The sequence below is a fragment of the Drosophila subobscura genome, chromosome E (genome assembly GCF_008121235.1).
Source record: "Drosophila subobscura isolate 14011-0131.10 chromosome E, UCBerk_Dsub_1.0, whole genome shotgun sequence".
In the NCBI taxonomy this organism is placed as follows: domain Eukaryota; kingdom Metazoa; phylum Arthropoda; class Insecta; order Diptera; family Drosophilidae; genus Drosophila; species Drosophila subobscura.
The window spans coordinates 16,768,360-16,790,683 of record NC_048531.1 but is presented as its reverse complement, the minus strand read 5'-3'; the positions used below and the strand labels follow the sequence as shown (position 1 = coordinate 16,790,683).

At 45.6% G+C, this 22,324-nt stretch overlaps 1 protein-coding gene across 2 annotated transcripts in view; it reads right to left on the bottom strand.

Annotated features, from left to right (window-relative positions):
* Nucleotides 1-22,324, bottom strand: part of LOC117890547 (metabotropic glutamate receptor 2) — a 45,446-nt gene continuing 23,122 nt past the window's right edge. Inside the window, exons 1-17 of one of the 2 annotated variants that reach the window (XM_034795471.1) lie at nt 15,874-16,990; nt 13,595-13,737; nt 11,847-12,017; nt 11,533-11,677; nt 7,010-7,152; nt 6,516-6,624; nt 6,277-6,448; nt 6,107-6,213; nt 5,482-5,631; nt 5,268-5,401; nt 4,772-4,962; nt 4,218-4,352; nt 3,988-4,150; nt 3,657-3,870; nt 3,443-3,594; nt 1,590-1,773; nt 1-1,529 (exon numbers count right to left, since the gene is read on the bottom strand). In XM_034795471.1, the coding sequence (XP_034651362.1) occupies nt 1,009-1,529; nt 1,590-1,773; nt 3,443-3,594; nt 3,657-3,870; nt 3,988-4,150; nt 4,218-4,352; nt 4,772-4,962; nt 5,268-5,401; nt 5,482-5,631; nt 6,107-6,213; nt 6,277-6,448; nt 6,516-6,624; nt 7,010-7,152; nt 11,533-11,677; nt 11,847-12,017; nt 13,595-13,737; nt 15,874-16,930 (3,891 nt within the window). In that variant the 5' untranslated portion in view covers nt 16,931-16,990 and the 3' untranslated portion in view covers nt 1-1,008. Of the gene's footprint in view, nt 1,530-1,589; nt 1,774-3,442; nt 3,595-3,656; nt 3,871-3,987; nt 4,151-4,217; nt 4,353-4,771; nt 4,963-5,267; nt 5,402-5,481; nt 5,632-6,106; nt 6,214-6,276; nt 6,449-6,515; nt 6,625-7,009; nt 7,153-11,532; nt 11,678-11,846; nt 12,018-13,594; nt 13,738-15,873; nt 16,991-22,324 lie in introns of those variants that run through there. The other variant, XM_034795473.1, reaches the window with a different exon arrangement.

Below are 22,324 nucleotides of genomic sequence, written 5' to 3'. Positions count from 1 at the left end.
TTTCGTATCAACACTTTTCAAAAAACACATTCAAATTGGTTAAACAGCACAATCAACATTAAATATTTATTATGCACACACCTAGATGGATCAAAGTACTAAAAGCTAGAGATTTGAACAATATTTTCTTTGGTATTTACAACAATTAAATCTATTATGTTGCCGGGGGCTCAAGACAACACAATAAATGCAATTTCAATTGCTCCATTTGACTCCATGCCATAACTGCCGCTACATTCGCAAGGGGTTGTACCAGCAGCCCCTTGGGAACATAATCTGTGCACCCTTTCAGCGCTTCAGCTTATTCTTTAAACTTACATTCAGATAGTTTACTTTAAATGGTAGTTAAACGTTAGTTATAGAAAACACATTTTTCAAATTATATCACATTTTTCATTCATTTTGGTTTTGCCTTTGCCTTTGTCTGCTGTTTCCTTCTCGTTTTGGGTAGAAACAATTATTGAAGATAGTAGAGGGACAGCTTAAAGATTAACACTTAATATTTCATTAATATTACGCTAAATGGCTGACAAATTGTTTGACAAATCGTTTGAATTTATTTGGAAACCGTCTCAATACGGTTGTGTGGGGGGTAGCGCATATCCTTCGTACGTAACTCAGTTCCCTGGGGCACTGCCCGCTCATTTTGCTGTTGAAGTTATGCGATATCCTTTCGTATTGTATTTCCTTTGGCAGTAACATGAGCAGGCATACCCCAGTGCTAGCTCCCTGTACCTGTCTGGAATTTACTTTGCATTTCATTCACATTTTCCTGCACTTACTTGTAACCATTTTGGTTTCTTTTTAAGGTGCAACTTAAACGGGTATGGCTGCCCGTTTCCTGCTGGCAGTTCCACTGCCTGTGCTGCCGCCATCGCTGCCGGAACCCTGCGTCGTTGTGGCCGTCTGCTGTTTGTCCTCCTGCTGCCCTGCCTCCAGCTGAAGCTGGAGCTGTTGCTGTCGCTTCTGCTCCTTGAGCAACTGCTGCTGCAATTCCTGTGCGTTTAGCTATAAGTTTGTCTGCAGCACGGGTCCGCGATGACTGCCATTGTTTGCATTCATCAAATTGGCGGTGGTCTCTGTGGCGGCTTCTTTGGCATCTGTGCTGCTCTGCGCTGTTGCAATTGTAGTGACTGTGGCAGCTATTGCAGTCATTGCGGCTGCTGTTGTTGTGCCCACAACTCCAGCTCCAGCGACCGTTGCTGCTGCCGCTGCTGTTGTTGTTGTTGTCGGGGGACTGCCAATACAATTGACAGCCGTTGAGACAACAATGGCAACGGCTGCGGCCGCCGTTGGCTGCTGTCCGTGCTGCAGCTGATTGATTTTGTTGTTGTTGGACACCACCTGCTCCTTCTCATTGTCTTCCTGAGTGGCTGTCGGCGTTGTGCTCGTCTCTGTGGCCGTATTGTTTGCCACAAACTGATCGGCATAGGGTATCTGATTGTATGCATTAATGTCCAGCGATGTGAAAATGCTGGAAATGGTCTGTGTGGCCATTTCGCATAACTTTTTCGTCTTCAGCGAGGGCTCTGCAGGGACACACAGGGCTAGGCAAACACACCCACAAATGCTGTAGACCAAATGCTCACCTGTATTGGTGGGCGTTATGTGCCGCTGTATCTTCTCCTCCTGTGCGCAGGTGGCGGCGCCCACTACTGCCGCTGCCATCATCGACGACGGTCCTGTGCCGGCGGTGCGGTGCATATTGCCATGACGCGGTGGCATCATGCTCTGTCGCACATTACGCTCCGGACGTATGAGTATGATGTACAGCTGCCAATTAGATGTGGGGGAAAATCATATGTCAAGAAGCTTTAGCTTATGGGGGGGAACTGCGTGACCAGCCACGCCCACTATCTACGCCCACCAGCCCTAAGTTCTTGAGTCATTAGCCCTGTTCCCTCAATCCCACTCCCTTACGTAACGTTTCGCAGCTTACGTTGCCGTACTTTTACGTATTGCTCGGTCATTTCCGGAGCCCCGTACTTTGACATTGTTTGGATGCCATTTGCTTTCCCTTTTCTTATTGTATTGCTCCCTCCCCTTTCTCCCTTGTGACCCGCTTTGTGCCCTTATTTGAAAGCAAACAAATAAGGGGAAATACATACGCAGGGTGGGGTGGATAAGTCAGCGTAAAATGTGGGGAATGGCAGTCGGAAGTTGAAAATGTTGCCCATGTTGGCTGCTCCCCTGCTCTCGCCCTGTGTGTTTGTGTGTGTGTTCCTTGCGGAAGGCGTGGCTGGTGGCACCTTTATGCTGTGAGTGTAGTTCAGGGATCCGCTCCGCTCCCCTACCGACCGGTTTTTGTGCTTCTGTGGCATGCGGCATTTACTGTCGCTTCTGCTCCTCTACGCCACGCTTGCCCCACCAATTGTAAATTGCATTTTTATGGCCCAAGGTGTACGACCCCTCCCGGTCTATGTTTGTGTGTGTGTGTGTGTGTGTGTGCTATGTGCATTGGGTGACATCTGATAGGAAAGTTGGTTGTGGCTTTGCTTCTGGCTTTGCCGCTGGGTCAAGCGTTGCCTCTGTCTTTGCCTGTGGTTCCGCTTAGGAGCCAGCAAGCTACTTTATTCCCTGACATTTAATAATAGCCCCCGTGTTGAGTATTTATAGCCTCGTTTTTCCCCATCAAGAGTCCAAGAAGCATAGCTCTACATACCGCAAAATGTGGCTATTTAAGACGCCTCTGGAACTGCATGTGTAGCCAGCGATTTTCCTACTTTTCTTACTGCAAAAACTTTTGTGTTGCCCCAGCAGCAGCAGCAGAAGCAGCTTCATTCTGTGTGCTGCCCTTCTGTTTAATTTAATTGAGCAAGCAAATTGTTTTGCCGCAAAACCTACATAGCTGGCTGGCCCCTCTGCTCAAAGCCAATTTGCCACCAACCTTGTGCAGGGAAATTTGCGTTTTCACCAAGCAAAGTCAGCAAATGCTGTCGATATTTGGATTGGCTGTGCCCAAAGGGACCATAATGAAGCTTAATTGTTGCATATACACATTGTGGCATGCAACAGGGAGTAGTGCAGCTGAAAGTCCCGGCCATACATCTTCACTTTGAACATAAAGTGTGCGAGGAGCAGCAGAAGCGATGATTAAAAATAAAAAAAATAATAATAACTGAACGGACGACTCCCCAGAGGAGGGCACATAACGAATCCTTTTTGCAAAAATTAAGCGCCACTTGGCGTCTGCTTATCAGCGTCTGCTTGCGCTGTCATTTTAATGAATCGCTTTATCCTTTAGCTCCTTTCCCACCTCTCTCTCTCTCTCAGAACTGGACCCGCTGGAGACTCGGGCCCACAAATTAAATCGAATTGAAATGTAAAAATTAAGGCGCAAACGACTGGGAAAACGTTCAACGAAATACAACAGAAAAATTGCCAATAATTATGACTGAAGCAATTATGCAGTCCCCTCTCCCCCTACCCACCAATTACTTACCTTGGGCGAGAAGAGACATGCGATGGTCACACTCGCGGATAGGCTGATGGTCACCGACATGCTGGTGATGCGCAACGGCACATGATTGGCAGTGCCAAAGTACAGTGGCACAAATGCCAGCCAAATCACGCAGGTCGTGTACATGGTGAAGCCTGTAATCAGATTTTTGATTGTAGTCAAAAGTTGTTCCACAATCAAATGGTAACACACTCACCAATATGCTTCGATTCATTGAATGCTTCGGGTATCTTGCGCGTGAGCACCGCGTAGACTGTGCAAACGACAATCAAAACGATTGGATAGAAGAACGCAATCATGTAGGAGGCATCTATATAGGAATCGCAAACGAGCATATTATCCTCGCGTGTCGGATAATGATGCATGGCATGTGATGGTGCAATTACCATCCAAACGCCATTGATGAGTATCTGCGAATACAGACAGACAGACAGACAGACAGACAGAGAGGGAGGGAGAGAACGAAAGGGAGAGTGTAAGGGAAATGCCATGCCAACTGTAATTGAGAGCTCTGCGCCGCCACTCACCTGGACCGTGACAAGGAACATGCAAATCACCAGCTGGGATTTTGGGCTAATGAACGAGGGTCGCTTCGCCGACTGTTTGCCCGCTTTGAAGATGCGTGCAATGCGATTCGTTTTGGTCAGCAGTGCAGCATAGACAACGGTAAAGCAGAAGCCAACGCCGAAACTGCAATTACACATAGAAAGCTGTGAACATCTTCAACTCCACATGCCAACCCCTCCCTCCAAATTACCGTTGAATGGCGCACACAATGTTGGTGGGCTTTAGGACCAGGGCAAATGTGACACCGTAACACATGAATATACCAGCCAGCAGAATGTAACTCAGCTCCCGTCCCGATGCACGCACGATGGGCGTGTCATTGTGCCTGTTTAGAAGGAGAAGAGAGAGAGAGAAAGAATTAACAACTTTCGGCCATGTGTGTGTTCCAGTCGCAAGGTGGATTTACAATAAGGTAACGTTCTCCGCTGTGGTGAGCATCAAGCACTTATTCCCCACGCTCTCTCCGCTCTCAGAGAGGCAAGCGCTAGACAGAGATGGCACTTTGTGTTGGCGAAGACGCCACCTTACAAGTAAATTCACCTTGGCCTGGCTTAGCTCCAATTAGTAAATGATTTTTATGTGTCTTTGTTTTTAGTTTTCTGTGGCATTTGCACACACTCTTACATAGTTCTCGAAAGTAATATGGAAAACTTTTTAATTGCCAAGGGAGAAGCGATGCAAAGTTTTCGCAACACCCCAATTGACATATTGGAAAATTGGCATTTAGTTGAGAACTTTACTCACCTGACAAATACGCCCATTACAAAGAGCGTTATCAGGATGCCCGTCGAGCTGAATGCCATGGCGCCGATGGCCCAGGCGGACTCTGGACGCAGGTAAACCTCCGGTATGGCACGGCAGTACTGCTTGTGGGCATCGGGCAGTGTGCCCCATTTGCACAGCTGGCAGTGGGTCTCGTCATCAGGGTGCCGTATCTACACACACAAAACACACAAAGAGGAAGCGGCATACAATTCAATGGGAAATGGAAAATGGAAATGCGAACTTCTGTTGCGTAGCAGCATCGACACCGACACCGACACCAAAACCAAGAGGCTGAACTATGTTAGTCCTGCCTCTCGGTGTCTACTATTTTCCTACACAATCTCCGCGCACTGCGCCCGTTTATCTGTGTGCTGCAGTCGCTGTGCCGTTTCAATTGGGAGAAAGCTCCGGCAAATAAATTAGACAGCAGCAGCAGCAGTAACAGCAACAGCTGGAGTGAATATTCTGCACTTACTTGATAAGTTGTACAATTGAAACAGTGCCAGCAGCAGCTCTCGCCCTCGACATACTTCTTGGCCTGCCCCACATCGCAGGGTAGACTGCAAACGGACTCGGGTGGCTTCGGACTCAGACGCTTAAACTTCACCTCTGTGTAGGGGCAGGGGCAGGGGAAAATCAAATATTTAAATAGAAATTGCACAGCTCTGGGAGCGAGAATCCGCACTCACCCGACATATTCAAACGCAGTTCGCCCTCGTAGTACTCGCCAACCTTCACCCAATGGTACTGTCCGATCTGTGACTGCTTAAAGTGAATGATGTTGTACCGTGCCGGTCCATCGCCGTTCACATCGAAGCGAAAATGGTCGCCGCTAAGGCCTGTAAAGGAAGAGCGAAAAGTGTTTAATGGTTTTGCTGGTGCCGCAAGAAAGCGACTTTGACTGGTCGATGCTGATGGTCTATCAGAAAATTGACTATCTGTGTCGGAGAGAAGCTGCAGCTTACCCCGCTCCTGGCTTCCATTACAACCCATTCTCTTGCCATTCTCTTGGCTTGGTCTGTATAATTTATTGAATTTCAAATTGAGTTCAATGACGATGACAAGCAAGTCAATTTTCCACTCGAAAGCATGGCCAATGCGTAGACGCAGTGTGGGACACAGCGAAGGCTCAGCCATCGTCCAACCACAGCCACAGCGAAAATGCCAGCGGGATGTTTCCACTTAAATTTATATGCGCAACACTTGAGACTCGACGACAGTCTTGTTGATTACATTTAGACGCTGCTTCTACGCACACCCAGTTGAATGTCAAAGACAACATTTAATCGTTGGCCGGATGGCCGCTTGGCTTACCTTTAAACTGAACTTTGCGCAAATATTTAAGCAGGTCGGCGCCTTTGGTCGGCTTCATGGCATCGCACAGTGAAGGTCGTCCGCCGCACAGGTCGTGGTGCATGTCCCTGTGCCAAGGGGCAGATGGAAACTTTAGTGTCGCTTCTGCCATTTCTGGGCTCCGCACTTACCGAAGGGCATAGGCGAATGCCATAACCGCATCGCTAACGAACTGCAGTTGATCCTCAAAGTCAGTGTTCTGCCGCGACAGTCGCTCCTTGGTGGTGCACTGCTTGGTGTAGTTGTTGTAGGGTGTGCTGGTGCTGCCCGGGTAGCGGCACTGGAAATGATCCTCCCAGAATTCTAAGGGGTACAAATAACGACCATAATCGCATTTGTGCGTGGGGCTCGGCACTGACAAGGGACTTACCCACAAACCACGGATTACGTTGGTTATTCTCGACGGTTAAGTTGAGGAAGTACTCCTCGAAACCGCGCACAGGATTCGCCTGTGGCTGCACGGAGAGCGTGCCCTCCACCTGAACCGAGTTAAATACAAATAATTAATATATTAAATTGCTAGAACACGCACTCAACGCTAGATTGCAACGTGTCACAAATTAATTAGCCCACACACACACAGCCGGACAATTAATTACAATTAAGCGACAATTTATCATAGGAGGAAAACGCAATAGAACGTATTGTTTTCCATTGTTCTCTCGGACCATCATTTGTACACTTTCCAGCACGCCCTTTGTTTGTCTCTTCATCATGCTGCGGCGGCGGCGGCGGCGGCGGCGGAATCATTTATCAAAATCCGTCACCGTTACGCCCATTTAGGCCTCATAATTTCCAACTGGCAGCACTCGCTCAGTCATTCGGACTGGCGCTGATGGAATAATAATAGTTTAGTTTACTTGCCTCTGGCTCGTAGTCATCCGACACGAGATTTCGAGCGCTCCAGCCATCGGAGCCTATCCAGGAGAAGGAGCCCGTGGCATTGGCACGCCGCACAGCCCGCATGACCTGCCTCACTTCCTGGTCGGAGCCAAAGATGATGGCACCTGTCCACAGCACGAAAGGAGAGATGGGAATTAAATTAATTTTAATTGCAATAAATACGAATGGGGGTCAAGCATCAGCCTTGCACTGTAAATATCTTAAAATAGTTGAGCCACTGTCAACCGCAGTAATATCATCGCATTTTCTGTCTTTAAAATTGTCGGAATTTGGTATTGAACACGCTCAGAAGGCAGCTCTTGCCTCCCTCCTCTGGGCGTTGTGTAAAATCAGAGCAGCGCCAGTCATACTCGATGCTGGACACTCGATATTGGAGCATTCCATTGTTATGGTATCGGGCTGCTGTCCACTCGATTCATGGCCCCTTTTTCTGGCTGACTGGTAGCATTATGAGTGGCAGTTGTCACTTACTATCAGGCCACAGCCAACAGTCAGGCAGGCAGGCAGCTGCGCTATGCTCTTGCCACTCCAACATGCCCCATTATCGATTGACCGCTGCTGTTGAAGCAGCAGCCACATGAGAGCCGCTCGAAGCTAAGGAAAAACTTGTCCTTTCTTTGATAAAGCAAAGTGAAGTATCTCGGACTAATTACAATGCTTTTATTTCTGCAGAAGACATCTAAATTTGATTTTGCAAACTCCTCCTCTCCTCTTCAATATTGCCACAAATTTATATGAAAACTTTTCGAATTTTTCACCAACAAATTTGTGATCAAATTGTGATCAAAGTGTGAGAGAATTTCCATAAATTTAACAGCAAGAAAGCAGCATAAAACTTGCCAAAAGTGCGATAAAAAGCAAAAACATGTTAGAACCCCGGCACCACCTTAGCCACACTCAGACATGTGTGTGTGTGTGTGTGTGGGGGGGATTCTTTACAAGGGTAAACTTTGCCCCTGACGGTTTTGGAGCGCTCCATTTTTCAGCGAGACCCTAAACCAGAACGTACCCCGCCACATGCAAAATTAAAGAACTGAAATGTCGGGGCAAAAATACTTTGTCAAATTGATTAATCGTTAGGGGGGAACATTGCGAAGAAAAAGGATTTTTAGCGAGGCAGCAGCCAGTAAACGGCGTCAAATCACAAGTCACAATAAATAATGATTGCTGAAGAACCCTTTTTGGTTGTGTTGGTGTGTGTGTGTGTGTGCTTTACGACTCCTGATGGCACATTTATGCAAATCAAATATTCCTGGCCCCCCAGACAAAAGTCAATTGTTATTGGCGCCGGGCCACTGCCACTGGTGCTTTTTATTGGCACTCCTCTCCCCCTCTCTCTCTCTCTCTCTCTCGGTGTCTCTCTGTTCACCTGATTAATGACATGCATAAAAAGTTTAGATGGTAATTATTTTTAATATATTTTTGTTTGCCTGTAAGTGGCATTTGATTAATATTTTGCAATTTGATTTTGAGTTGGGACGCAGTCCAAAGTGATATTGATTGACATTTATTAAACTCGGTACTTGAAGAGTTATTTGTGGCCAACTTACAAGATAAGAAAACATTTCAAACAGCCGAGCAGAGAAGTATGTAGATTCCCAGACCAAATACCCCTGTACGTACATATGCATGTACATATGTATGTCCATACATACATATGTATGTATGAATAATGAATATGTAGTGAGAGAGTAAAATATCTGCACTGGTTTCTACTGTCTTCCCTCTCTTACCGTTTGTCCGTTGCTACATTTTCTGTCCCTTCCCTCACACAGAAGAAGAACATTCGTTTTTGCCCTGCTTTCCCTCCCCGCTCCCATTCACCATCAGTCACCGATGCAATAACAAGGTGTCACTCACTCATCAAACGCTCGAACGTTCGCTCTCTTTGAGTTGTTAATGGAACAACAAAAAAGTCAAAGTAAAATGAAGACTTCCTCTAAAGGAGAGAAAGGAATGTTCTAGAAACTAAGCCTTCTCACACTTTAAATATTACGCCGCTTTTTCTTTAAATTTTTCGGCAATTGAATTTGTAGAACGCTTGGTTTCTCGAACATTCCATGCTTCCGCTCTACTGCACAGCTTCCTCACCCCTTGCACAAATCAACATTCACCGTTGCATTAGCAAATGGTCACTCGTCAAACGCACACTCTCTTGGAGTAGGAGAGGGAGAAGACAAAATTCAAGAGAGAGCATAAGAAAGAGAGCATGGAATGTTCTAGAAACCACGCCACCTACGCAACCAAATCTGCGCCGCTCTCACTTTTAATTTTTCGGATGAACAAAGCGCGCGGTTTTAAGTCAGCTCCGCATGTCGGGTCGCAAAAATCGGGAAATTAATGGAAAAGCCTCCCGGAAAATGTTCGCGCAGTGAAGTATTGCAGTGACGAAAAACCAAACAGTAAAGTAGTAAAAAATTATTTTAAAAAGCGGGAAAAGTGAAGAAAAGTTCTGGAAAAATCCCGTAAAGTGCAAACCTATGTTGGCGGATAGCTCCCACAAGTGAAAAAGATCTCACGATTGTGAAAACAATAGTTTCAATGTTTTTTTCTACGTAAAAATAGGCCAGCAAATGGCAATGGCGTCTCAGTTTAAGCGCTGCTTATGCTCGTTTCCAGCTATTGGAATCTGAGAGGAAAGAAGGCGAGGCAAAATAGCGGCACTATGGTGTGATGTGCACGTTGGCTTGAGTTGTTTTTTTTGTTTTCTGTGTAAGTGAGAGTGAGCTCTAGTGCAGGTAAAGAGCACGAGATGAGAGTGTAAAGTCAGCGCAAATATTGAGCGCATTGATCGCCACTCTGAGTGGTTTTTTTTGTGGCTGCGAATGTGCGTGTAAAGTGAGTGAAGTGTAAGAGTGAGTTCAAAGTAAAAACAGTTGAATGTCCCGCAAAAGTAAAGAAAGAGCGGAAAAGAAATCTCACTCAGTGAAAAGTGCAAGTGTTAGTGCAAGTGTAAGATGGTCAGTATGATGGCAAGGGGTGCCAGGCGGGTTCGGCAAAAGTGAGTGAAGTGTTGGAGTGAGTTCACATAAAAAACAGTTGAATGTCCCGCAAGACTAAAGAACCAGAGGAAGAAAGAAATCTCACTCAGTGATATGTGCAAGTGTTAGTGAAAGTGTAAGATGGTCATTATGACGGCAAGGGGTGCCTGGCGGTTCGGCAAAAGTGAGTGAAAGTGAAAGTGTACGATGGTCATTATGACGGCAAGGAGTGCCTGGCGGTTCGGCAAAAGTGAGTGAAGTGTTGGAGTGAGTTCACATTAAAAACAGTTGAATGTCCCGCAAGACTAAAGAACGAGAGGAAGAAAGAAATCTCACTCAGTGATATGTGCAAGTGTTAGTGAAAGTGTAAGATGGTCATTATGACGGCAAGGGGTGCCAGGCGGGTTCGGCAAAAGTGAGTCTAATTTAAAGCGAGTGCCAAAAACAAAAAAAACAAGTAAATCGTTCTTTTTAAAATCGTGGCGCGTTTACGTATGTATGTAGTCTCACGGTTCCGTTTATCCCTCCGACGTAGGGAGAGGAGTAGCAAATGCTGCTAGCAAAAACGTTATGGCATAATATTATTGCCGAAAAGGTAAGAGAAAGCCTTTCCGTTTTTTATACCCTTGACGCTTCTAGAAAGCGTCTCACCGCTTTTTTAATAAATTGTTGTGCCTGTAAGTGGCACTTTGATTAATATTTTGAAATGTGCTTTTGTGTTGGGGCGCAGTCGAAAGTTAAATTGATTGACATTTATTTTTTTGTGCACTTCTGCTCGGTGCCACGGGTCGTCGGATTGACACAGATTGGTGTGGTATGCCACTGGTGTTCAGTTTTATTTGAATTTCGATTAATGAATTGTTCAGATTGATTTGAAACTGTGCTGCCCCACCACCGTTGTGAGCTGGACTTGTTGAACGCTTTAAAGCAGGTCAAAATATTTGAATAACAATTCCATTATTCTAGTATTTTGGCAGAATATTGGATTGTCAACGCCGGCCACTATCTCTATTGTAAATCGCCCAATTGACGACTCTGAAATTGGTTTGCCGAAAATTTAGTTTAATCTGCTTTGTTCATTTCGTTTGTTCCATTTCCCCCTTTGCCGCTCCGGAGAGAAAGGCTAAACATTTTAATTTCCCGCAGGGAGGAAAAGCCGGAATGAGGACAGAAAGCTAGAGAGAAATGTTTTAAATATTTTCGTTTAATTTTTGCAATTTCCGTGCCACTCCACCAGCCCCCCAAAATGTCACAGTTCACGCCCTACGCGTTGCATTCATTTGGCAGGCGTTGGAAAATGTTTTTCCTGTTGTTTTTCTATTTTTTGCATTACAGGGACTGGGACTGGGACTGGGACTGGTACTGGGCGTGTTGCCTTTCGTTGACATTTTCATTGAAAATTGCATTTCGCATTTCGCTTGTTGGCTTTACAGCTTCATATTGTAGCAAGCTCCCTCGTCCCAGCTTATGTAAGGGCACTCCCACTCTTTGCACGGCACTTACCTCGGGCCCGCGGCTTGGTCAACAGCTTTTGCACGATATTATCGTATGCAATATCCTCGGCCACTCCAGAGTCCTTTACCAGCTTCTCCTTGATGGCAATACAAATGTTATGGCGTGCCAGTAGCTCCTCCAGCTCCTCGAATGCCTGCAGATGGAAACGGGGAACATCAGCATAAGCAGATTGTAAAAACACAAGGCCCACACGGCCACACACAGAGAGAGAGAGTAGAGTGGTTGAAAACAAACACTTTTCCCTGGTGCCGGCAAGTGCCACAATATTACATATTTGACCAATGAAGCACAAGTGTACCCACCTTGATGCCGTAATTACTCTCCTCGTAGATAATCGAAACGTAGCTCCAGCCCATCCGCATCACAATCTCTACCATGGCCTTCACCTGGTAGTGATCCGAGGGTATGGTGCGCGAGAAATACTCGAAGCGCTGCTTGTTGCTCAGCTCGGGACTGGTCGAGAAGTAGGAGACCTGCGAAAGGTTATGTTGTGATGTGAAAATGTTTTCATTAAAAAACCGCGCAGCAAATATTATGTTGACAAAGTGCCATGGGCACACTCGAGTAGAAGGCGGGCGCCTCCCAGTCGCTCTCCCTGTGTTGTTTGCTGTGCAAAAATTCCCTTTGATGCATATCACATACTTATCCCTTTGACTGTTCTTCGGTTTCTCTCTCTACACAATAGAGTCAATGGTCCCTTTTTCGTGCTTTAAAGGTGCGTCTCTTTAGTTGGGTAAAGCATCTACAAAGTCAACAAAAGTCAACGCCAGTCAGTGCTGTCCCTTTAGAAGCCAAGACAAACCCAATTGGAACTACAAGCTCGCTGTAGGAACGGGGGAAATGCAGCAGAAAGTAACCTTTTAGAACTAATAATGTGGCTCGAAAGTGTGCCAAGTCTGCTGGAAGTGTTTAACTTCTTCATTTGCAATTAAGTGTCATTACTATTCAAGCCAACCAAGTGCTTGCTCGAGCCACGTTCCTACGTCGGGTAAAAGGGCAGGCGCCACTTGTACAAGTAATTAATTTCTACAAGAGACATTAACTGTCGTCTGACGGTAGGAGCTTCTTCATTGATGAATCATAATGCTCATCTTGCAACTGCAACTGCTCAGCATTTTGCACGACGGGAATTGAGTGCAATTAGAGGGTCCTGAGAGGTTGCGCATTTCGCTCAATTTGCATTTAATTGGAATAAAAACGAAATATTTATTATCTGCACTGTTGGCCAGCTTTCAGCTGAGAGATAACTTTCAAGGAAACCCGAAATATGACCGCAATATCAACAGCAGAGCTCTGGAAGGAAAAGCCATAGACAAATGTTTTGTACGAGCAACCTGGGTGGAGGCAGAGCAAAAGAAATGCAATCAAATGCTTATTTCTGATTTACGAGCTCTCGTTTTGAGTATGGACAGAGACCTTCCTGGGTCTGCAGAATATTGTTTCTTACTTCCGACTGTCCTTTCTTAGCATGGCTGTTTTTTTTTTCCTTTTGCTCGTTGCTTGTGCGTTTTATGGGGCACTTTCTAGGGGGAAGGCCATGACATACCCAGTCGGATGGATGCTGGCATGGACTCCAGTTACTTAGTTATTGTCGCATATCGACTTTTGGTGCTCGACTCACGTACGGAGAAGTCCCAACCGTAGTACCAATAGCTGCTACTTAATCTCTCGTGAGCAGAGACGTGATTCCACACACATAGATGGAGAAACAAGGTCTGCAATGGGTGCAGTTTTGTGTGATTTGTTGCCCCCTTTTTGCTTTCCTCTAATTAAGTAGCACGTAAAGGCACTTAAAAGTCCTGAGCACTGCCCCCTACTGACTGGCCAATTTTAATTACAAACAATAATACAGGGGGTGAACTTTGTCGGTCGGGTAAAGAGTTGCCACACAGCTGTGAGCACAAATGCGCAAAATTGCAATTGGTAGGAAAAATTGTTGCCCCACTGAACTTTCTGGTCGCTTATTGCATGGTCTCTCCCTTTGGGATTGTCCACACACACATTTGGGGCTGACACACACACACACATCGACGTCGAGCAGGACACTTACCTGGGGTATGCGGAATAAGCGCAATAAATTGGCCACTTGTATGGAGGTTACCGATGAGGCGGCACCCACCACCCCAGAGATGACCTTTCGTACTTGCGTCTTGTTGCAATGATATTCGGCGTCATCAATGTTGCTGATGGAGCCTGCAAGGATAAAGAGCAGAACGGAGGTGGGTAGGGGAGAATAAGTACAGGTTAACTTTGCGGTGGAAAGTTCGTCAAAGGGAAATAAGTTCTCGGTGACCAAAGCCAATCCTCGTTTATTAATACTCTCTTCATTACCAGCTGCATTTTCGAAATGGCAAAGTTGTACGGTCACTGTGGGGTGGATGGCATTGTGCCAGCTTTCAGTTTTAATGCAATTCCACTCTGACATGGCCAGTAAAACACGTAAAATATACTTTAAGTGCATCGTTTTGGGTGGTTATTTTATCATTTTGTTGTTGTTTACAGTTAGTGCATTGTGCCATATCTGTGTCTAGTGGTTAGCTGTGCATATACTGAAACTACTGCATTTGCATGCCTAACTAATGCCACTTCAACTGTGCCATTCGCTTTAGTGATTTAGTGCTTTTGTTGGTTTTGCTGTTTGCACAGTTGGCATGGCCATTCATGGATATCCGCGGGCGACAAACATTAGCCTGGTTCTGCATAATAAATCCTGTTGTGAATGCTGGAAACAATGGTGGCCAGGCCACATGTTTTTGAAACACAATTTGTAACGCTTTTGCGGGCACTGTGTATCTGTCAATTGCAGCGTAATGAAACGATTGATGCATTTAGTTGAAGGACACGCTAATTGGGTAACAGCTAGTGCAGAAATCCAATATAAATAGTACATTTAGCAGGACTCTAAACCCTTTGCATTGCTTTTTTTGCCACACTTTAGGGGGAAATGGCAATGGAACGCCCTCAAGTGCGAGAAGTAACGTCTGCTGGCGTCAGCTCTTAAATACAAATTAATTAACTCGATGACTGGCTTGATTATTATTAACCAGAATACTCGTGAGCGGGTGTGGGATGCGGGCCAGAACAATGTGGGTGGGGGTACACGGACAGACACAAACGAGTAGCAGAGAGAGAGAGTGAGAGAGTGAGTGAGAGAAAGAGATGCTCTTATAGTTTACGGGCTGCCTAATCCTGTCAATATAATTCAGTGACTTGGAAAATTATATTTTTCATACGTCACACACAACGGCAGACAAAACGGCCATAGACAGAGAGAGGTGGAGAGAGAAAGAGAGAGAGCTGAGCAGCAGCAGTGTGGCACGTCGCTCAAATAAATCCTTGCCGCGCAAATAAATAATGAAATTATGGAGATTAGAAAGTGTTCCAGGACGCTGACAAGGCTGACAAGGATGCGGCCGCTTCTCTTCTGTGCTCAATTGATTATGGATCGTTGAGTGTGCGTGTGTGGGTGTGCTCTGTGTGTGTGTGTGTGTGTGTGTGTGTTTATGTTGCCTCGCGCCTCTTTGGTTGGACCGATAAAAGTAATAAGCGGCACTTTATACACACTCTTCCCACGTTACTCTCTGACGCACTTGAATACACATTCTGTTCATCCATCTTGCTCACTCTCTCTCTCTCTAGCTCTAACTCTCTCTGTCTCCTCTCTCACACTGCTTTTGTGGCACAAAACCCAATAAACCGAGCGCCGTTTTGTCTCTGGGGGAATTATGCATATTTAGTTAGCTAGCGCCGCCTACCCTCCTCGTCTCGTTTGTCGTCAAGCGAAAGCCACATAATTTATTTATTAATTTAGTTAATTAATAAAATCCTTGACGCTAGCTTAAGTAACGCCTCAGCCATGGGCCAAGACAGTTGGAAATTGATAGATATTGAAACGAGTGGATGAGAGTTGGAAAGATGGAAAATATTTGAGTCTCTTTTCCATTTGGTGCGCACAAAGCCAAGCCCATGAATGAATAAAATATTTCTCTCTGAAATTGCATAAATTTTCAGCATAATACACTATTCCACTTGGTTAAGCAGTTTGCAGAGTACTTGTTTGCCACATTAATCGCAGTGCAACTGCAACTGAAACTGCAACTGCAACTGAAACTGCTACTAAAGCATAAGGAAAAAATGCAAACAATAAAATCCGCTTAAGCCACAGCGACAGAGCGCCGCACACAATGGGGAAAAGCGCACACTCGCACACACACACAAAAACACACAGACACGGCGTAATTTGCATATAAATTTGCGTGAAGCGAATTCTGCATTTATCCTCCTGCCGGTCGTTGCAATTTGCCACTGCTGCTGGCTGCGGCTGCTTACCTTTGATAAAATCCACAGCCATCTCCAGGCCATACGAGTCCTTATCGCAATCATCCAGAAGGTGAGCGCCCAATGTGATATTCGGCAGCAGCTGTGCCTTGTTGATGCTGTCGATGGTAAAGAGCATGGCCTCGAGCGCTTGAATGCCACCCTGGGGCATGATCGGGCCGCAGGTGATGCTGTCCTCGCGCGAATGGACCATCATCAGGCCACCGAGTATGAGATCCCCCTCGATCAGGGCCTCGCGCTTCACGGGCCAGTGGCGCTGCTGCGGCAGGATGGCGTGCAGGCGATCGTTCATGAAGCTCACAGAGTCTGGCAGGGAGCGCATATACTTGCCACTCCCGTCCACTCCCGCCATTAGGGGCAGCAGCAAGTTGTTGGTGCTTTTGACTGGCAGATGACGGCCACGATGGCGTCCAGAGCGTGGAGCTGCCATTTCAATGTTCGCATAGCGCTGGTACTCCTCCAAATCGAATTGATCATAGAGCTGTTCGTCGTCAAGATGCTGTGGATGAGGTGTCGACTCTGGCTGTGACTGTGACGTGTCCGACGACGATGGTGCCTCATCATTCACATAAGCTGGATCTGGCAGATGACTGCTGCTGCTGCTGCTGCTGCTGCCCCACTGCCACTGCCAATTCCGTTGGTGCTGCCGCTGCTGCTGCCTCCACTGTTGCCAGTGTTTGCCCAATTGCTGTTGTTGCTGCTCTAATTTCAGGGTCTTGTAGTGACTCTGTCTGCTGAGTTTCCGATTGTGTTTGATGCCGCGTTTCAGCTGTTGCGGGTGTTGACACTTTTGATGATGATGCTGATGCTGATGATGATGATGCTGTTGCTGTTGCGTATACGAGTGATGTTGATGCAGTTGATGGCGCCGCGCTCTGCTACTGCTACTCGGTGTCGGATGCATAGTGTGCTGCTCCTCCTCCAGCTGCTCCTCTATGTCGCCAATCACCTCACTCTCGGCCCGCAGTGGATGCCACGAGAAAAGCAGCACCACGAAAAGCACAACAGAAGTGTTTACGAGCCATTTGCCACTGCAATCCACTCTCATGTTGGCATTAGCTTTTTTGGTTTTTGTCCACTCTCTCTCTCTCTCTCTCTCTCTCTCACTCTCTATACCGTTCTCTGTCCCTCTGTTTCTCTATATTTGTTTAGAGTATATTTTGTGCACTGAATTTATTTTGATATGCATGGATTTCGGTTGATCAACTTCCTTTATTGCTCACAGTTCGATTGCTGCTGCTGCTGCTGTTGTTTCTGTTCCTCCTCCTGCTGCTGATATGTGGCACACATTTTGGTTGTTTTTCTGTTTTATCTCTCTCACATATTATGGATTTTTTTACGCTTTAGCATTTTGTATGAGCTGCATATGGGTGGGTTGGATTAAGGGGATTTATATTTTGCACCTTTTCACTTGATAGAATTGTGTTTCAAACTTCGTGATTTTTCCGCATTTATTTTTGATTCGTTGCAACAATTTTACGCTAGAAAGCGCTTTAAATGAATTCATATGCTGACTATTTTTATGTTTTTAATGCACATTAATTAATGATATTTTTATACACTTTTTTACTTGGTTTAATGTCACAGCAAATAATTATCCCAGAATTTCATGACATGCACTTGCAATATTCATAAGCTTTTTTTTTTTTTTTTTTTTTGGCAGAGTCATGCATAATTTGGCCATTTTCAATTTGGGTTTTCATTAAAATTTTACCAAAAATTGTGTCGCTGTCAGGCCCAAAAAGAAATGTTAATACCAGAAAAAAGCTGTAAGTGGCCAGAACCAATGAGCAGGTCCCAAAGGGTCGACGCTGCCACGATTTAGGGTAGCACTGGGCGTGGCCCCTGGGCATTTGGCCATAAAAATGGTTGCCCTGAGGTAAATTAAATTTGCATAAAATTGTACATGCCACGCAACGAAACAGCCTCGCTGGCGGCTGTAAAGTACAAAAAAAAAAGAACTGCAAGAAATCCTTCCATTTGCCAGGGAAAATGTAAAGTAACGTTCAAGTTGGGGGTACCCAGCCAATCCGTAATTAATCAAATTGTTGGCGCCGTAATGAGCTTGTCGGGATGTCCCTTCCCCGCAGCAGTGGCTGCTTTTGTGGCCCATCCCCTGTGATAACCCAGCCGAAGCGCCGCGAACTAATCAACAAACGCGTTAACGCCACTTTAGACATGGCCTGCAGTTCGAGTTTACGGAATTACTTATAATCAGCGTAATCAGTGGCATTATCCACTGGCAGCAGCAGCAGCAGCAGCAGCAGCCGGAGCAGCAGCACTGCCAGCGACGAGGCCAAAAGGTGAAACGAGGGCTTGCAGTAGCAGCAGCAGCAGCAGCGTTGTGGCCAGAGGCTGTGGCAGGTGGGGCGGTGTGGTGTGGTATACATCTAATAATGAGATTGCGTTAAACAAATGGTGTTCTCCCTTTTCATTGCGCTTAATAGACACCGGAGGCTGCTTACACGCTCGTAATTTATTTTGATTACATTTCTCGTCGGGGCTCTGACAGTGATTCTCTTCGAGCACCCTCTCTCCCTCTCTCCCTCTCTCTGTGTGCGTCCTCTCTGTCGTCCTGGTTTGGGTATTACAATAGAGTCAAGCTGTTTGTTTTGTTAACTACATAAGTGGATCAGAGTCTAAATAGAGCATGAAAAACCTTTGTTAGACAATTCTCTAAAAACAAAACACGCTAAACCACAATTCCTATTATCAAATTCAAAGTTTCTACATATTTATTATCCTGCTAATTATCATGCCAATATTCGTGGAATATTCGATAGCAATTTTGAAAGTCCCCAAGAGCATTCGAATTTTCTTATTTTGGTCAACAATCTAAGCTCCCTTCTCAGCTGTATTTGTGTACATCTTTTGCATAACGAAGTCTGTCAGTGACACTTGCCCCAATGGGTTTTTATTGGACTCTCCTCTTGTGTACACGCCATGTTATGGAACATCCACGAGCCGTGACCCACCCACCCGCGACACAATCCACGCCCAACTCATCCCATTTGATTCCGCTTTGTCATTGTCTTATTTTGCATTTTCTGTATGGAGGGGACTTTGATTTGATTGAGCATTTTGTTCGTGTTGCCTTGTGTTCTCTTTTTTTCTCCTCGCTGATTTGAATTTTCCACAGCTTCAGCTTTTTGTTGGTTTGTTTTTCGTGGGGCCCACAGCGTTGAAATATTGTCCGGGCTGGAATGGCTTTAAAGCGGCTGAAATTCCGACTACAGAATATTTCAATTTATGTGCTTCTCTTCTCCTCTCTTCTCAGTTTCCGCTGCAATGTGGCGCAAATTGATTTCCATCAATGGGATTTACAATCGCATAAAATTGACAATTTCACAGAGTGTCTGTCGACTGGATACGGATACGCAGAAGGTCACTTACTGTAGAGTCCGCATAAGTATAATAAAATGCTCGACTGTGTGAAAACAAAATAAACAAAGGCGCACGATCACAGAGGCATCTTTTGCATTCATTAAGCGATGGCCATTCAGAGGAAATCAAGGACTGTGGCATTAAGTTGCAGGATGCACACGGGCGAGCCTCCCACCTCCCACCTCTCTTCAAGAGCATTCGCGAATTGAGTTTCCATGTACACAATTATTTCTCAAAAGGAAATGAATGAGTAAAAACATCAGAAAATATGTTGAGTGGTTTGCCTCAGAACCACCACCCACCACCCACCCATACATATATTTCCTGCTCTTAATTATCATTCAGTGTTTGCATGGAAGTGACAGTAAATTTTTGCAGATTTTCTTTCTACAATTTCTCTCTCGCATTTCACATTCCATTCAAAGAGATTTCTGCTGACAACTGGCAAAGTACAAGGCGGCGACAAGCCAGCCAGCCGTGTGCGAGTGTGTGTGACATTTGCATAAATGCCAGCCACACAAACAATCAAATAAATTTGCTAAAAATTCACATCAAATAACATTCAATCAACTGCCTGCCTGCCTGCCACACTCTGTATGTGGCATGTAGCACTCAGAGGGCATCAGCCTTGACGCGCAGCTAATGTCCTGTTTCCAGATTATGCGCCGGGGCCTGCTGCTTACGAAATGGGCACAAACAAATGCTACACGAAAATATGAATAAATTGGGTGGAGGGCGGGAGTGGAGCAGCCATGCAAATGGTGTCACCTACAGATGTGTGTGTGATAAATTTTGTTGACATGACAGAAACACCGAGAGCTGACAGCCGCTCCGCTCCGCAGGTAATCAGTAGCTTTAAAATTCCACGTGAGTTCCCCACCAGCTCCTTGGACAGTTTTTGACATTTGTGCGAGAATTCATTTTTAATTTGATTATCGCCAAGATGTGTACGAGGGGGTTCAAGCACAAGCAGAAAGATATGAGTATGTCTCTCTGCTGGTGCTGTTGGAACTCACATCTATGAGAAACCCAAAGGCTGAATTTTGGTATTCCCCTCGCATGGCAATCAGCTCGAGCAATTTGAATGGGTTTTTCTTGGCTTCGCTATGCTCTGCTCTGCCTATACTACGGGGGTTTTTGCTTTTGTCTGCGCGCCTTAGATGGGAGTGGGATTATTGGGCAGCTCTGCTGCTTGGTGGCCCTGAGGGGCCGAGCCCCGTCAAACACATGAAATCAATTACATTTCTCTAATGTAAGGCGACCCCAAACCCTACTCTGAGGCAAAGCAAAGGATGCCCTTTGTTTAGTCTGCGGCTCAGCGACTCGAAGGCTTTTTGCCTACTTCTTGCACGGCGGCGAAATCTCAGGTATTTGGCTGGCTAATAAAGTTTGCCTCAAAGTATTTCGGCATCGAAGGTTTTCTGGGGTAAAAGTTTTGGTATATTTATTTTAATATTAGTTGGCCCGAGGCATCCGGCTCGGCCCCATTCATATTTGCTTAGTTCAGCTGTCTGCCGGAGCAGAGTCAAGGGTCTAGGAGACACGTGAAGCTGCCTGTCGCTCCTTTTGCGAGCCAATTTGTATGCCCCGTGCTCGTATCAATAATTTTGTGGGTTTTATTGTTATTTGCTGGCTTTATGTGTTTGCGTACCTTAATGGAAATGTGTCTGTGACAGGCAGGAGGAGGCAGTGGGTTCGCTTTGGTTCGCTTTGGTCTGATGCAGCGTAATATTATAGAGACGGTAGAAATGTCAATTAATTGACACTGGATTACGGCAATATTTCAATTGAAGCCTAATTAAGTGCGAACAGCTCTTTGTTACGGTTGGATTAACCATTCAAAAAGCCGTCGCTTAATGAATGAACCAGAAACCAAATCGAATATAGTGCTATTCAATTATCCTGCGATTGGAAAGTGAAATGAAATTGTTTTCAAAGGCAATTAAATGCGAGGAAAAGTGCAACGGAAGTGTCATATAAATATGCAATTATCATGCCACACACACACAAGCACAAAGCACACACGTACGTGTGCAAGTGTAAAAAGAGCTAACAAAAAAGAGTCACGGAAACGGAAGCGAAAGAGCGTACAAAAGGAGAACGGTTAAAGCAAAACCCGATGACAGGAAATCGACAGGCGACGGCATGTAGCAATTTAGCAGCAAATTGTTTTCTTTCACATGACAGCTGCAGGCGAACCTCGAGCTCAATCAAATGCCATGCATGTAGCAGAGTGTACACAGTAGCAGTAGCAGCATGTGGTGGCAAGCTCAAGGAAGAGCAGCGAAGAACGCCACAAGGAATGTGGCTGCGAGTCCGATCGAGAGTCCGTCAAGCGATGAAATTAACCGACAGAATGTTAATTGAATGTGTCGTCCGCGATGGACACAATATCTTTGTGCTTCTCCTTTCAGGTGTAATTAAGTTTTGCATGCCACATAAACGCATTAAGCGGACTTTCTAAGTAAGCGAAAACAGCCCAGTAAAATGTTTCATAATTAACTTTGGGCTGGCATGTCGCGGCTCCATTTATCCAGGAAAAGTTCAAGCTACGCATAGAATAATCCCCCCTAGCTGAGGGGGCTGGGGGGACACCGTGCTCTAGTCAGACCGTGGGCGGTGGGACTCCAAGTGTCCATCGGTGGCGGCGTTGACCGCACCCTAGGCACAGGTCGAGTGGGCCGTGGGCTGCAGCATATGAGAGGTGAATTATTGATGCCATGGCCACTCTTTTGGGTGCTTTGTTTTTACGCTATAAAATTCGATGTGTATGCTGGCATTTGGCTGGTTATTTGGCTAATTGAATTCCGTTAGGCCGTTTGATGGCAGCCCTCTTAATGGCATATTGCCCCCAAAATGTGTTTTCTGCGTTATTTACATTTCAGGCATTTTATTAGTTTGCCAGCACAGAATATGCAAAGTATTGTTTGATATTGTTTGCTGGGTTCTCAAATATTTCAATTCCTCACTCACACATGTTACTGGCTGGAGGTGGGCCCTGGGCCATTTGCTGATTGAAATATGACCTGAATCAGTGCCAAGATGCACAGCATGGATG